This window comes from Cydia amplana, chromosome 22 (genome assembly GCF_948474715.1).
Source record: "Cydia amplana chromosome 22, ilCydAmpl1.1, whole genome shotgun sequence".
Taxonomy (NCBI): domain Eukaryota; kingdom Metazoa; phylum Arthropoda; class Insecta; order Lepidoptera; family Tortricidae; genus Cydia; species Cydia amplana.
Genome location: NC_086090.1, coordinates 11,673,611 through 11,690,222, shown reverse-complemented (window position 1 = coordinate 11,690,222; position 16,612 = coordinate 11,673,611). Strand labels below are relative to the sequence as shown.

The following is a 16,612-nucleotide window of genomic DNA, read 5'->3' as shown; positions in this document are numbered from 1 at the left end:
CCGTGCTACCGCTGCTGTACTCATTGTAAGTTGTATATCATTGTAATGTGTAACGATTTCTTTTCTATTTCACTTGGTTCTCTTTTACATAAATGTTTCCACGACACTCGTACAATACTAAATTGCTTGTGACGTTATTTTGCTGTAAAACAGCCTAAACGACCACGCAAGTCACAAAGTCACAACGAGCTATTAGACAAAAAAATATCAGGGGCTAACGCAAAATTGTACTTTTTAAATATAATTTTAGACACGTTTTAATTCCCCTCTTCTTGTTAAAGAGTCATCATGTAGTCTCAAAATGTTAAAATTAACATGAAACTTGGGTCAATTGGGATGACTGGGGACAGTTGGGGTAACAATAGACGAAGGAAATATTCCCTAATATTATATGACCGTGGGTGACAGGAGTGTACCTACCTTTTGCAATCCTTGAATCATGATTTACGAGTCTTAGGGTCAGGTTTTCAACTACATAGCTATATAGATTAGAACATAGGTATCTAGACCTACTGAAATAACGTCTATATGTAGTTAACCATCTGTCTCCAGTTACCCCATTTGACGGTACGAAAATTAAAGTAACAATCTACAAAATCCATATTAAATAAAACAAAAATATTGCTTTGCTAATTCGCGAAATAATAGATCGTTTTTGAATCATTTTTGAATAATTTTCAAAACGGCGGAGCCATTGGTGTTCGCAAGGTACAGTCAGCAGCAGAAGTTGCTAAGCGGGCGAGGTGTTCAAAATGATCTTGACGCGACTTTATTTTTAAGAGAATAAGAGCGTGTCAAGGTAATTTTGAACACCTCGGCCGCTTCGCAACTTCTGCTGCTGACTGTATACCTACTTAGAGCTCACGGAGCCACTATACTTAATTGCTAAAAAATGTTATAAGTGACTATTTTATAAGTAGAAGAAGAAGCCAACACGATATTCATTCAAGATGCTTTGAAAGTCGGTAGGTAAGAACTTAGAGAAGTTCAAATATGATGATGATACCTATTTAAAATATTTGTATATTATAATTTACAGTAAACTCGGATCTCAAAATATTCACGTAAGCGCATTGTCTTGCATAACACAATGCACAGACATGAGATATCGTCGGGTTATGTAATATATAAGCCAAGATGGCTTGGCTGAGCGAGGAACGGTAAATTCAGTAAGTTGGCTTAAAGACTCAAGTCTAGACCATGAAATTCTCATAAATTTGTCATTTTCTTAGGACTGACAGGTAAAGCCTATGGTGGCGCCATTTGTAAAATACTTCGACCAGCCAACCCCATTGTATGAAATACGTAGAATTTGTAAATTTCTCCGCCGCTCAATTAGTAACAGCGCCTCTTCAAGCATAATGAATGATCTGGGTTAAGGAACGTCTCGTCTGATCAACAATGTATGTGTCTGTATGTATGGACAATTAACCGGTTAACAGAGTAATGGCCGTTTCTAATTAACAATTTAGCGTCTACACTGTAGACGCTCCCTGTAGACTCTACAGGGAACGCCGGGGGCGAAAACTAGTTAGTTACACTAGTAAAGTCGAACCTTCGGTCCTTGAATACAATACCGTCTTTACCATAAGGGCACAGGGCCCCCAAGGACAGACAGTAACAGTATATTTGATTACCCATAATAAATAGAAGATCATAGTAGAAAAAAGTTAATTAGCTTTCTTTACTTTCCAAAAGGGCCCCAAATTCTTGTGTGCCCAGGGGCCCAGCATTAGTTGAAGACGGCCCCTTGTACCTATAGCGCGCGTGTCCGCCCAGTGACATTGCCAAAGTTTCGATATTCGAGGTCCATCGTATGAGTTTTTTTATGTCTATCCTTTCAGAATTCAGACCTTTGAAACAACCACGTGACTCGACGTGTCGGAATTTTGGGCCTTTATAACTTTATTCAGAGGTCATTATAGATTGCTTAGTTACATATAATAAAGCCTTGGAGTAAGATTTAAATATTGTAAACGGTATATTAACTCAGTGGTACGACTTCGCAGTTTTTTTTAATATACTTTTATATATTTGTAAGATGATAGACTCGATCGACATCCTATCGTCAAGATCGTTATATTATGCACTAGCGACCCGCCCCGGCTTCGCATGGGTTACATAAAACCTTAACAAATTATACATCTGAAACTTTCTCAAGAATTCCATTGATAGGTGAAAACCGCATGAAAACCCGTTCAGTAATAGTTTTTGAGTTTATCGCGAACATACAAGACATACAGACAGACGCGGCGGAGGATGTTGTTTTATAAGATGTAGTGATAAAGCAAGGTATAGAGTTAAATGTATAATAACATTAACATTCATTTATATGGCAGAGTTTTGGACTACGAAACAATCAGAAAGAGAATCAAAATGTACGTGAAAAAGGGCTGAACTGAACGGTGAGCGAACTCGTATACGATTTTAGTTACATTGCGGACCATTGAGGTAAGTAAGTGGTAACATCAATTCAGCAGACCGAGCAAATGACGCAATGTAATGAAACTCGCATGCGAGTTCTCGCACCGTCTAAATGAGCAGTAGGCTCGCGATATTGACTCTCGTAATTGAAACATTCGAGCGACAAGTCGGTGTACTACGTATAATGATACTACCTCGTCACGTTCAGTTCTGGTGTTGGCCAATGTCAAATTGCCAATTTAGCGCAAACATCCGCGCCCTAAACAAGGAATGTGCGAACTATAGGTGCTGTTTCTGAAGAAAAATTTGCCTTTACGGATATGAATAGGGTATTTGCCATTTTTTTATGAATGGTATCGGTATCGGTAGTCGATCAGGTTTGTTTTGAGGATCAAATGTCTGTATGGGACCCATTGTCTTAAAGCAATACAAAAGTCACAAATGATGGTCAAAGTCTGACACCCGCCCTTTACTGACGAAACACTTCTAATATAATCTTTAATAGAAAAAAACCGACTTCTCTAACTACTAGCCTAACCCACTTAACGGTGCTTATACTTTATTTGGTAATATGTATACATTTTATGGTAATCATAGTGGTTTTCCGGGTCAAGGTCCGATTTATGTCAATCTCAAGTCCTGAACATGGTATCCATGAGGAATCGAGGGAACTCCTCAAATCTTAAAGGCATCCGTATAGGATTTTATATATTTTCATCAGAAAATCAAGCATTTACATTAAAAACTGTGGCATTTGATGAAGTGGAACTGCTGATGATGATCAGAACAGAACTCCTCAACGACGCATAGTACACGTTTTGTGATTTTGAATTTCGATTTTGACTTGGATTGGGCCCCGGACTCCGGACTCGGACTCGGACCCGGACCCGGACCCAGACCCGGACCTTGACCCGGAAAACCACTATGATACCTAAACTAAATCAACCACTATGATTACCATAAAATGTTACCACCGTTAAGTGGGTTAGGCTAGTAGTTAGAGAAGTCGGTTTTTTTCTATTAAAGATTATGTCTATAAAATATCGACTATGTGACGAAAACCTAAAGGCTTCGGCACACAGGCGCGTTTTCGGGCGGGGCGTGAGCGTGGCGTATGTAAAAGCGGCGCGCCCCGCTCACGCCGCGCCCGGATAACGCGCCTGTGTGACGAAGCCTTAAACCTTGATCAAAAATGTACAAATCATAAACTGTAAAAAACATATGTACCTATAGCGATTATAGCGGGCGTATCACATAATATGCATGTTTATGATAATTACTTTCACTATTTCGCTATCTTTCCCCGTACCAACCGTAAATATGTATCCACAGATTTGCTTATTGCGACGTAATAAGGTGCATAATTGTGTGCATATTTAAGAGAAGGATTGTGTTGCGCAAGGCAGCGATAGTTTAGTTCGATCAACGCGTGCGCGTGCGCCGATGTTTACCTTCTCGGAGTCAGCGTACGAAATCAAAACTAGAAGAACGCTAGGAACATCAATAGTAGCAATTGAAGGAATTTCCAATCCATCCAATGAATTAAATATTATTAAATTGAAGGGTACACGGAAAGAACATGTCTAGTCACTCTGACAACACTTTCAGTTATCGCGGTTTGAAAGGAACGATGTAGGAAAATGAAAATGAAAAATTTATTGATAACATCACCCGACATTCTGAACTATTTAGATTTACCCGACAGCTTATACAATTATACAGCTCATATGAAAATTGCTGATGTTTTGCACTCATTTAATAGGTACCTAAACATTTAACCCATTAGAAAAGTCAATTTACTTGGCAGCTTGCCTACTGTATTTCTTATTAAGTCATTATACTAATAATATTTGGTGTAACACGTTTAGCGGATTATTATTAAAACGAGTTAATATTTCAACAAACTAGTAAATTATGTGAGGATGTAAAAATAAGTAAACAGACAGACAAATTATTCACAGCTTTACAGTACTTCATATTACTATGTAGTTCGTTTTTTTTAGCATTAGAAAAAAGGTAAACAATCTTGATGGGCTTTTATAGCTGGTCAACCAAATCTTGTCAGTAAAAAAAGGCGTGAAATTTAAATTTTCTATGGGACGATATCCCTTCGCGCCTACATTTTTCAAATTTGCCGCCTTTTTCTACTGTCAAGATCTGGTTGACCAAGTATAATTGAAAAACGCGTTTTAAAAATAAGTCACGGCAAATATGTAACAATTATGAATCTAATCTAATACGATCATTTTATATTCTTCTGCTTTCGTAAGTAAATAGTTACTGATTTATAAAAAGCGGTTTTCAATTAAAAGACATGTCAAGATCGCTTACCTTCTTTCTAATGCTAAAAAAACGAACTATAGAAGCAGGAGGTCCTGGGTTCAAATCCTGGTAAAGGCATTTTACATATTTGTGTGAGCTCTACACAGATACATAAGAGTTGTATGTTCTATTTACAAGGAAAAGGTTCTCTCTGCCTATGCTCTCCAGACAAAAAACTCTTGCCAAACTAATCATAATGAAACTATAGTTTTATAATAACGATAGCGATCCGCCCCGGCTTTGCACGGGTTAACAAATTATACATAAACCTTCCTCTTGAATCACTCTATCTATTTAAAACAAACCGCATTAAAATCCGTTGCGTAGTTTTAAAGATCTAAGCATACAGACAGACTGACAGACAGACAGACAGCGGGAAGCGACTTTGTTTTATACTATGTACCTAGTGTATGTATGTATGTATAAACACAAAACACAAATGTCTTTATTGTACAAAACACAAATTTATGGCACAGGATAGGCAGTACAAAGGCGAACTTATCCCTTTAAGGGATTTCTTCCAGTTAACCTTTGAGTAGACCTAGTGATTATGTGTAATGAAAGATCACAACATACTGGTCATAATACAATGGTGGTAGGTGATAGGAATTACGGTTTTGGCAGCGGCCATGTTTATTTAGGTACGTGCGGCTATTTCTGCGCAAGTTCAAGGGAAGAGAAGGAGAAATACTGTACGAGTTTTCTTTAAAACAATGGGTATCGCAGTTATCACACCAATGCCGCTTCGGTGTGTGCGTGGGACGGCATTATGCACGTAAATAGCGATGTCTCGCTCGCACACCGAAGCGAGGTGCGTGGAAATTAAATACATCAAAAATGTTCTGACAAATTTCTCTGTCTAACTGTATTTTTCGTTGCGGTGGTTCTATCGATCAGCGATGACTGATATAAAAATATTTCATTTTAATGATTTCGTTTTGCTATTTAATCTAGCTTTACGATTATAATAACTCGATTGTAGATCACTTAGATAACACTATCCTTTCAGCTCAGTCTCTAGAAATGTTCCACCTTGTATGTGTATAATGTGTAGCTTACTTACACGAGCTCAAAATATGACTGATATTGATAATACTGATATACATAATATCATAATTAAATCATAATCAACGCAGAGTGAATGTACTCGCACTTGTTATATTGTGTCAGGACTGTCTCATTTCAAACATAGGTATAGGATACAGAAACATTCTATCTTTGTCTTACACTAGTACTAGCACACAAAAAAAAAGGATGAGTATCGTTTTTTTTTTGTTCCTATTTACTGACATATTGGTTTGACCAACTATAACTATCCGTATCAAAACCTTGGAGAATACAAAATGCGCTTTTATGTTTAAATTAACTTTTATTGAAGTTTAGAATTAAATAAAATTACAGTGATCGCGGGACGTGTCGGTTAGTTCGGATCGAGAAGGAAGAGAGAGAGTTGCCATATAAATTTTTAAGGCAACTACAAATGTGTTGCTATATACTAAAAATACTTAAGCTAAGTTTACACTCTATATGTTTTGTATTAAACATAGTTGGGGCCAGGCAATATTACATACAGGTAAAGAGTGGACCCGCCAATAGAAACCTAAACATAAGACAAGTTATTAATACTACATTACAGGTAAAGGACATAATTTAGTTATGGCTCTACGAAATATCTTATTATTAATTTTAACATCAGCTACCCTTACTAATCCGTCCCTACCAGGGAACGTTTTTACTATACGAGCCATTGGCCAATTTAATGGAGAGGTGTTCATATCCTTTACAATTACCAAATCACCTTCCTTTAAATTAGTTTGCTGGTATTTCCATTTGGGGCGGCTTTGGAGCCGACTCAAATAACTTTGAGACCAGGTTTTCCAAAAGTCTTGCTTAAGCTTAGTGCACATTTTCCAAAATGGAACCCGATTTACTGAGGTTTCAGTGAGATCGATTTCCGGATAAGCAGTCAAGGCTGCGCCACAAATGAAGTGTCCAGGAGTTATATAATCACAATCATTAGAAATAGCAGATAGTATAGGTCTACTGTTCAAAATGCCTTCAATCTCTATGATTACAGTGTTTAGTTGTTCGTAGGTCAAACATAGATTGCCTACTATTCTTTTAAAGTGGTGTTTTACACTTTTGACGCCACTTTCCCAAATTCCTCCAAACGTTGGAGAATAACTCGGTATCCAATTAAAAGTTATATAGTTATTTGAGCAATATTTGTTGACAGAGTCTCTACAATCTTTGGAGGAAAATAGGTCATACAAGTCTTTTAATGTATTAGAAGCACCTTTGAAGGTTTTTGCATTGTCACAAAATATGTTTGTGGGCATGCCACGCCGAGAAATAAATCGTTTAAGACATGCTAAGAAAGTTTCAGTCGTGAGATCAGAAACAAGTTCTAAGTGTATCGCTTTTACAGCAAAGCAAACAAAAAGCGCGATGTAGCCTTTTGTAATAATAGGTTTTCTAATGCGAGAAACCTTTACGTTAAACGGACCGCAGAAATCAATTCCTACATGCTGAAAGGGCCTGCTCTGAGTGATTCTTTCTTTAGGAAGATCTCCCATCAACTGCTTTGCTGCTTCAGCTTTCATACGTATACATTTTATACATTTATGCACCACCTTTTTTACCTCTCGTATACCATTCACAAGATGATGTCTCTGAGATAGAGAGCCTAATACTAGCCTAGCGCCTGCATGCATAAGTCTTAAGTGCTCTCGTTCTATAATGAGATCGGTAATAAAGGAGTTTTTTGGAAGTATAGTCGGATGCCGCTTGTCATAAGACAGGTTCTCTGCATTTTGCAGTCTCCCCACGGCTCTAATTACACCGTTTTTATCTAGAAATGCTAATTGATCACTAATTGTCACAGGCTTATTTTTTGAGAGCAGGACTAATTCTTTACTAAAATGTTCTGCCTGTGTACAACGTACTATCTTCAACATAGAGTCACGCAATTCCCTAGAAGTTAAATTTCTACTTGTTATTTTGTTGTCTTTGTTCAAGCAGTTATTGTAAAATCTATAAATAAAGCCTATTACTCTTTGAAGTTTATTCAAGTTAGAATAATTTTTTAATAAATCTAGAGGCTCTACATTTGTGGTATGGCACAAAATTCCCTCTACATCGTTAGAAGACGCATCCAATGAAGCACCATGCGAGTCTACATGTGTCATGATATCGTCATAATTAAATTCTTCTAAGTTTGTATGTGTATAATTTACATCACAAAGACTTGGCGAACCATGCCACCATAAATCACACTCCTGCAGCTTATGTGGTTCAACTCCCCTTGATAATAAGTCAGCAGGATTATCTTTTGACCTAACATACAGCCATTGTGAGTTTTCAGTAAGCTCTACTATTTGTTTGACTCTATTTTTTACATATATAGTACTTTTTACTGCCTCTGTTTTGATCCACCACAATACGATTTGGGAATCACTATAAAGATACATTTTATGAGGAACTCTATCTTTTAAAATCTTACTGACTCTACTTGCCAATTGCGCTAAAAGTAGAGCAGCAGAAAGCTCCAATTGAGGTATGGTGTGAGATTTAGAAAGTGGGGACACACGGGATTTGGAACACAACAAGTTCACTTGAACCGAGCCATCAGTCATAAAAACTCTTAGATAGAGACAGCTCCCGAAAGCTTTAAGAGATGCATCGGCATACCCTATTAGCTCTACATGTGATACTAATTTAAAATTTACACATCTATCTATTTTAATTTGACCCATTTGTTTTAAATTATTTAAAAAGTTTGACCAGTATAGGAACTTTTCATTTGGGATTGTAGAGTCCCAATCTTTACGCATAGAGCTATGGAGTTCTTGCATGAATAGTTTGGCCACCACAATTACTGGGCCAATTAAACCAAGTGGGTCAAACATTTTCCCTATAAAGCTGAGAATTTTTCTTTTTGTATTCAGTATTGTTGCGTCATCAACCGCAGGACAAGAGAAACTCAATTTATCTGAGTTTATTTCGAGTGTGAGACCTAATGTCTTCACGGTGTCGTTTTGACCTATCTCTACACTATCAATTTGTCTGTGCTCAACTGGTATATCGCTTAAAATTGGAGCGTGGTTCGAGCACCATTTATGTAATGAGAAACTACCTAACTCCAGAAGCTCTACAATTTGCCTTTTCAGCTCTTGAAGTGTCTCTACATCATCAGCGCCAGTCAACACATCATCAACAAATGTATTTTTATAAATAGCCTGAGCGGCCAAAGGAAATTGATCCTTATGCATATTTGCTAGCTCATTTAGAGCTCTTGTAGCTAAAAATGTACTCGATTTTAAACCGTACGTAACAGTTTGAAGCTGCAAGCAGTTGATAGGGTCTTTGGGCGATTCGCGCCATAATATGTTTTGAAGTCCGCGTTGATGTTCATTAATAAAAACATTGCGAAACATTTTTTTAATGTCACAAGTTAAAATAAAGGGATAAGTCCTGAATAAAATAAGGATATCAAAGAGCTCACTCTGTACAACAGGTCCGTTCAGCATGACTTGATTCAGCGATGTCCCATTTCTAGATCTCATTGATCCATCAAAGACCACACGATGAGGTGAGGTTCGACTGGAAGGATTGAACACGCAGTGGTGTCCTAGAAAAAACACAGGACCATTTAAATCATAACCCTCAATATCAACTATCTTTGCATGTCCTAATTCCAGATATAGGTCAATAAATTTTTTATATTGTTCAAATAACAAAGGATCTTTTTGTAACCTTTTTTCTAACATTATGAATCTATTATAGGCAACAGAAAATGAGTCACCTAGGCCTAACTCTTCCATGGGGAAAGCTAATGGCATATCAACATAAAATATATTGTCTTTTAGTGATACAGAGTCCTGAAATATTTTTTCAGCTTGAATAAACTCATCATTTGTAGATTTTTCCACTTCAGGAAGCTTTTCAGAGAGCCAAAATTGCTCCATTACATTTTCCAATTTTTCACCATCAGATATATTAATTAAATTTGTTACAATATTACATGTAGTACCTTGCTCGGGGATACTTCCTCCGACAACATATCCTAACATGGTATTCTGAAATACCGGTCCATTTTCAGTTTTAATGCAGCCCTGCAACAATATAGCAAAATAGATGTTTGCTGCAAGCAACAGAGGGATATCATTTGTAATGTAAAATGTGTCATCAGCTAAAGTTATATTTTTTGGGATATGATATTTAGATACATCTAATGTTCTTTGAGGCAGTTTGGAAGTAATTTCATCACTAATATGACATTTTAATATTATTTTAACATTATTTTTACAAGACTGAAGAGTCAAAATTACATACTCATTCACTTTACATAGTTGTTTACGGAAACCAATAATATTGTTTGGTTCCATCATCGGTTTTAAGCCAAGCCTGCTTACTAAATCTGAACGTATAAAACTGCCTTGAGATGCAGTATCCAGTAATGCCTTGCATGTCACCTCTTCATTATTTTTAGTTATTAATTTGACCTTTATGGTTGGCAGCAAAACACCACTATCGGACACACAATTTAAAATAGTATTAACAGCAATGTCAAACTCACCAGCATCGGATGATAGTGGCTGCTGACTGTCATCATTATTTGTCCTGGGCTTGTCCACATTCACATTGCGCTCCTGATGCAGCAATGTGTTGTGGCCCTGTTTACACATTTTACATTTAAAAGTAAATTTACATTTACCATCATGGTTATTAAGGCATACATTACACATGTGCTTTTCATTTACATAAGATTGCCTCTGAGCGATAGGCAAAATTTTAAATATAGGACAGTTATATATCTGATGGTCTTTATTATCACAATACCTACAGGGCGGCAACGACTTCGATACCACATTTGTAACCTTAGGTATTGATTTGTGAGTACCTTCATAGCAAGTACTTTTATTATTAACATGTTTGTTAGCACCATCATAGTAGGTACTATGTTTATTTTGATGACTATCTTCGAGCGCTATAGCACGCTTTTCTAAATATTCAATGAAACCAGCCATCGTAGGCATGGTGTCTGAGTCCCGGTCTAATTGGTATGCCCGGTTTGTGAATTGATCTAACTTTCGAGTCAAAATTGATATCAAAAGCATGTCCCATTTATCAACGGGTTCATCTAGATTTTTTAATGCATGCATCTGTTGATTTATTTGTGAAACAAATGTTCGTATGGAAGCCGCTGTGCCCTTTTGTATATTAGAAATATCTAACAATATACCTATATGATTTGCAACTAATCTAGCCTTATTGTCAAATCTCTTTTTTAATAATTGTATTGCTTCTTTATATGACTCATTTACCAACGGCAAATTCAGAATAACCGCCAACGCATCGTCCTGTAGGTACTTTCTCAAATAAAAAAGCTTTTGCACATCAGACAGCGAGGTATTCCGATCAATGACAGCAGTAAATAAGTCGAAAAAGGGTTTAAATTTAGTGAAATCCTTTCCGTCATAAAAGGGTATTTCAATTGTGGGTAACTTACATGTGGATGCGTTGTGGCACTCCGAAGTCACTTTTGTATTTAACATTTTAAGAGAGCTATTTATTTTTGCTAATATGGAATAGTATTTCTCTTCAATATCTCCCACCTGTTCACCGTCGCCTTCATCAATGCTTAGGATGTCCATTTGCACCTTTTCGTAATCTTTTAAGGTGGAAATAAGCTTCTCTTTACGCGCCTCTAATATATCGGCGCTGGCGGCTGCCAAAGCTACGGGATCCTTGACAAAACTGTCGATTCTTCTAATGGTTCCTTTGCACTGTGAGCGTATAACCTCGGAGGAATAATCCAATATGGAGTGGTGACAGGCACTAATTTCTATGTGAAAAATTCTGCCGTTTTCGGCGCGGGGGGCGAGGAACGCACACAAATAATGTAAACACTAATGCATTTTTTGCATGCGTCGCTACACACGCACACGACAAAATTATCAAACACTAGCATAAACTATATTCACACAAATACAAGAACAAACACAGACAACCCTGTCCGTGAACGAGATGATGTCAGTTTTAAGTAAACGTAAAAGTGCGAGGGACTTGTCGATAATATTGTCGATATTTTATTGACTGAATTTTAACTGTCTGCTTTAGTCAATTATAACCATCAAAAACATTACATGTGAAAACCAGCCAAGTGCGAGTCGGACTCGCGCACGGAGGGTTCCGCACCATCAACAAAAAATAGAGCAAAACAAGCAAAAAAACGGTCACCCATCCAAGTACTGACCCCGCCCGACGTTGCTTAACTTCGGTCAAAAATCACGTTTGTTGTATGGGAGCCCCACTTAAATCTTTATTTTGTTAGGGTCCTACTGGGACGTAGAAATAAATCGCGGACTGTATCAAAATAGGCTGGTTTATTCCGCCTTAATTACAAGAAGAAATCCCGGCCAAACAATTATAAAATTAAATTCGGTATTCGTCCGTTGCCGGTGAAGTAGGTAAAGGCAAGTGAGTGTGCCGCGCGTCGCTCGCGGCTTGCCGCGATGACGTCGCGTGCTGCCCGCCGCCCGCGCGTCTCCTCCCGTGCGTATATCCAGTACTTAACAATTTTATTCTGCTTTTAGTGTTTGTTGTTATAGCGGCTACAGAAATACATCATCTGTGAAAATTTCAACTGTTCGTGAGATACAGCCTGGTGACAGACGGACGGACGGACGGACGGACAGCGGAGTCTTAGTAATAGGGTCCCGTTTTTACCCTTTTGGTACGGAACCCTAAAAAGGTGCAAGTCTCGCAACGCTTCTACTACAAAAAAGTTTTGAGATGTAATGCTAATGTGAAACCAAGTCGGTTATCATCGTAGTGTACCTTTACTTTACCTACTATTTGTAGGAACTGCAACAGTAACTTTGTAATAGCATATATTTATATGGAATTACAAACTTACTTATGCAGTTCTTAGAACTTTAAAACGTGACTGATATTGCAATATTTTTAGGTTTTCGATGGCTTGTTAAGCTGAAAACTACTTATGTTTAAAATTTATTGCATCTTTTGGAAATCTAAAAAAATAAATCAAAATAACAATATATTTATAATGTTCATATAGATTTTATCGATATTGGTTTTTATGGTGTCCCATCGCTAACTATGGTAGAGTGATACCAGAGTAATAAATTAAAAGTGCCTATTTATGGAAAATGACGGCAGTAAATACCTTAAAATAAATAAAATACAATACAAATATTGGACATGTAAAATAAAAAATATACGATAGAAACTAAGAGAAAAATGAATTTTCAAACAGTAGTAGGGTAGGTGCGTTAGTTTTCGTCCACTTGAAGAAATTGAATATAAATCTACATTGCTGCAAAAATTTGGACTTAAAGCAATCCTTAATGTCGAGACAATATACGAGTATCTATCTACATAAAAAATGTATTTGGCAAGTAGCAAATTAAATATCAAATATGTTATTTGCTGATTAGCAAATAACATATTTGATATTTAATTTGCTATTTTTTATTTATTTTGTCATGTGGACGAAAACTAGAGACTAGAGCATGGACGGAAACTAGCACAATGACCAGATCGGTAATATCACGTTACTTATGATTTATACTATTTATTTCTTTGAATGGATTATGTTGATATAAAAATAAGGTGTTATAGAAAAATAATGTGTTATATAAATTATATAATAATAAGCAACGCAAATTAGAAGTTAGGTATACCTAATGAATATTTAGAAAGTCTTCTTTAAATATTACCCTAAATTAGATCTAGTACCATGAAGTGGTATCACTTTCAGACTGACAATGTTTTTTAGTTTTTTGCTAAATTAGTGCACTATTTGATAATATTTACATGTAATAGTACTTACATATGAAAAGAAACGTGTTCTTTAAGTACGCTAGATGTGTCCAATCGGTTTTTACAGGAGAAAACGCTACAATTCGGCATTTTCTGCTCCTAACATTCCGCTTAGACTGACGTTTGCTGAATGGCGTATGACGTATGGCAACTAGTTTTATATAACCTCCTTGACCGGCGGCCGCCGACTTTTGGCAGAGGGGAACGCCTGTTAATGGCGGTTCCGGTTGGTTTATTATTCCGAGCGTATAACACGTAACTTTTTTAATTTCTCCATTTCGGTAGACATATTAACCTGTATTTATGACAAACGAAGGCGCAAACACTTTTAAACGAAGGCACAGAGACACGATTGCAGTTTGTTTTGATTTTTATTTGAACGTCAATGTCAAATGTGACATGAACGTGACAGATGACACAAAATGTCAAAAACCGCTGCGAAGTTCCGCAAGATGGCTGCGGTCCGCGCCAACTTCACTTTATATTGAAAAATGAGGAATGCCGGTGGTCGAAAAATTCCACATAAACCGAATTACTTGCGGTTTTTGATGATGCTCTTTTCTTCAATCCGTGTATGATTTTCGTTCTATTATAGATAGAACGAAGTTGCAGGCCAGAGGGCCTACCGCGAACCACGTTCGACGTGTTGCCTCCCTGTCACACTTACGTACGAATTTACAAGTGCGACAGAGAGACAACACGTCGAACGTGGTTCGCGGTAGGCCTTCAGCAGCGCCAGCCTAGGCACTGCCACGACGAGATACCAGCCGGTATAGACGGCCAGCCAGCTCGCGCACACACTTGCCGCGAACACTATTTCGACGAAACATCGTACACTGATACTTTTCCTTAGATAGTCTGGCGTTAAATTAAACACAAGTCGTCTCCTTCACGATTTTCGTAGACATCTCTTCTAAATACCTAAAACTGGTATGGATGTGTTCCTCGTGGTCTCTAGAATACGAATTGACCGGTTTTAGTTTATGGAGAGGGGGACGTGTCGATAAAAAGGGGGGGAATGTGGGCGGCCGACCAGCATTGATATTTGTTCACATCTTGAGTCCTATGGGACCGATCGGTTCGTTTCAGGTGTCGTTTGAAAGAGTATTAAACGTGCTATTATTGCTTCATAATAACTGTAGTCATAACTGTAGTCGTTTAGAAAATATTTTAAAATATATGATTTTTTACCGTGCATGGATGGCATAAGTACTGACAAAACATGCGTCTAACTCAATAAATTATAACTTTACCGCAATTAATGTTATTACAAAATATACGAGAAATTTCATTAGCTTTCTAAAAACATAAGGTTTATTGGTGTATGGTATTATATAACCATGTAATGATGAATTTTGTTCAGCATGGGTCACTACGCACCGTCACGTAAATGGCGGGCGACCGACCTCAACTGTTCATTGTTTCTCGGGTTCTATTTTACTAATCAATTGGTGATGGATACCATTAGAAAGAATGTTAAATGTACAATAATTGGTTTCTAATAACCGTAGTCATAACTGTAGTCATTTACAAAATAATTGAAAATATATGATTTTTACCGTGCATGGACATAAGTACTGGTAAAACATGCTTCTAACTCAATAGATTATAACATTACCGCAATAAATATTTTCAAAATATACGGGAAATTTTATGAGCTATCCAAAAATATAAGTTTTATTGCTTTATAATGTTGTATAACTAAGTAATCATGAATTTTGTTCAGCATGGGTACTGTGCACCGTCACGTAAATGGAGCCCGGCCATCGTTGAGTTTTCATTATATTTCAGGTTCTATTTTTCTGATACATGGTGGATACCATTTGCAAGCATATTAAATTTTCTGTGAATACTCGATTGTTTGAAATCTGAGGCCCAAAATAACCATTTTAAAAATATTAAAGAAAATGTTTAATTTTTACCTTAGAGGTTTGCTTAGTGACTGAAATAATTTGAGAAAGAGATAATGTAGTAAATATAGCGTGAAATTTTTAGAGTAAAATCAGCAAACTATTTATTAACTTTCCAAAAATATTGTTTAGTTACCGTACAACTATAAACATATATGTAGGTATGCCAGGACCAATTTCGCCAAGCAAGCAAACACACGGCGCGGCGAGCGCCTGGTAGACCAGCAGCATTCTATTATTGTTTGACAGTACATTTTATAATGTAGGTATCCAAAATGATAAAATATCGATATAAATGATGGTTTGTTTGTTTTGTTTTTTTATCACAGGAAACTTAAGTATAGTTTGACTCTTTTGACAAAAGCCCAGTTCTAGGTTCATAACATCGTTAAGTTCGTAGCTTTCATGATTGCAAAACCACTGAAGTGGTTACTTAATATCTGTGTTGTTATTTGACTCACGCGTCTACACGTAAAACGTTTTCAAACCCACTCCGTAGTTAATAATTTAAAATCACCTTTTTAGTGAGATCTGAGGCTTGTGGCGTTAAAGAGATATTTGTCGCCGCACGCTCCAGGATGCAAAATAAGTGACTACTATTTGAGTAGCAGCGTATGTCCACATAATAACTATCCGTGAAGTCCGGTTTTAAGTATAGTAATAGTAAGATAAGGTCAATATTTAGTAAACTATCTATATTATATTTATTTACTATTTTATTTTACGGTCTAATTTATAGTTTTTGCTTACCTATTGATTCATTGGCGTTTGGCATTGTAGTTTTAGCTTGTAAGTAAGACTCTATTGACAGTTATAAGATGTACTACGGTATTTAAATAACGCTCGTCTGTAACTACATGATCTTAGATCTATAATAGCGACTCATAACTTCTCTGTCCGACTGTAAGTCATACAAGAGAGTTAAGTAGCGATTGCGATATAAAAAGCTATAAGTAGAAGGCTTTATCACACGTTTAGAACCTTAAGTGCAAATTGCAGATTATTACTCATATAGATGTTAAGGTTGTTCAATTCACTTTGAGCTATAAGCTATAATACTAGCAGCTTAACATGCAATATAGCGCCCAAAACAGCTACTGTAGATCTTA

At 36.8% G+C, this 16,612-nt stretch overlaps 2 protein-coding genes across 2 annotated transcripts in view; both read right to left on the bottom strand.

Moving 5' to 3' along the window:
* LOC134658342 (transcription factor EB) overlaps window positions 1-16,612 on the bottom strand; it is a 157,156-nt gene that overhangs the window by 123,585 nt on the left and 16,959 nt on the right. The window lies entirely within an intron of this gene.
* On the bottom strand, window positions 9,178-11,510 carry LOC134658460 (uncharacterized). Its single transcript, XM_063514140.1, has 2 exons — window positions 10,325-11,510; window positions 9,178-9,860 (listed from the first exon to the last, which is right to left on the bottom strand). Exons 1-2 carry the CDS (start codon window positions 11,400-11,402, stop codon window positions 9,850-9,852), a joined length of 1,089 nt encoding a protein of 362 aa, XP_063370210.1. The 5' UTR covers window positions 11,403-11,510; the 3' UTR covers window positions 9,178-9,849.

What these genes read in the sequence shown, in the direction of transcription:
- LOC134658460 (XM_063514140.1), bottom strand. Translation starts at nt 11,402, where the DNA reads ATGGACATCCTAAGCATTGATGAAGGCGACGGTGAACAGGTGGGAGAT.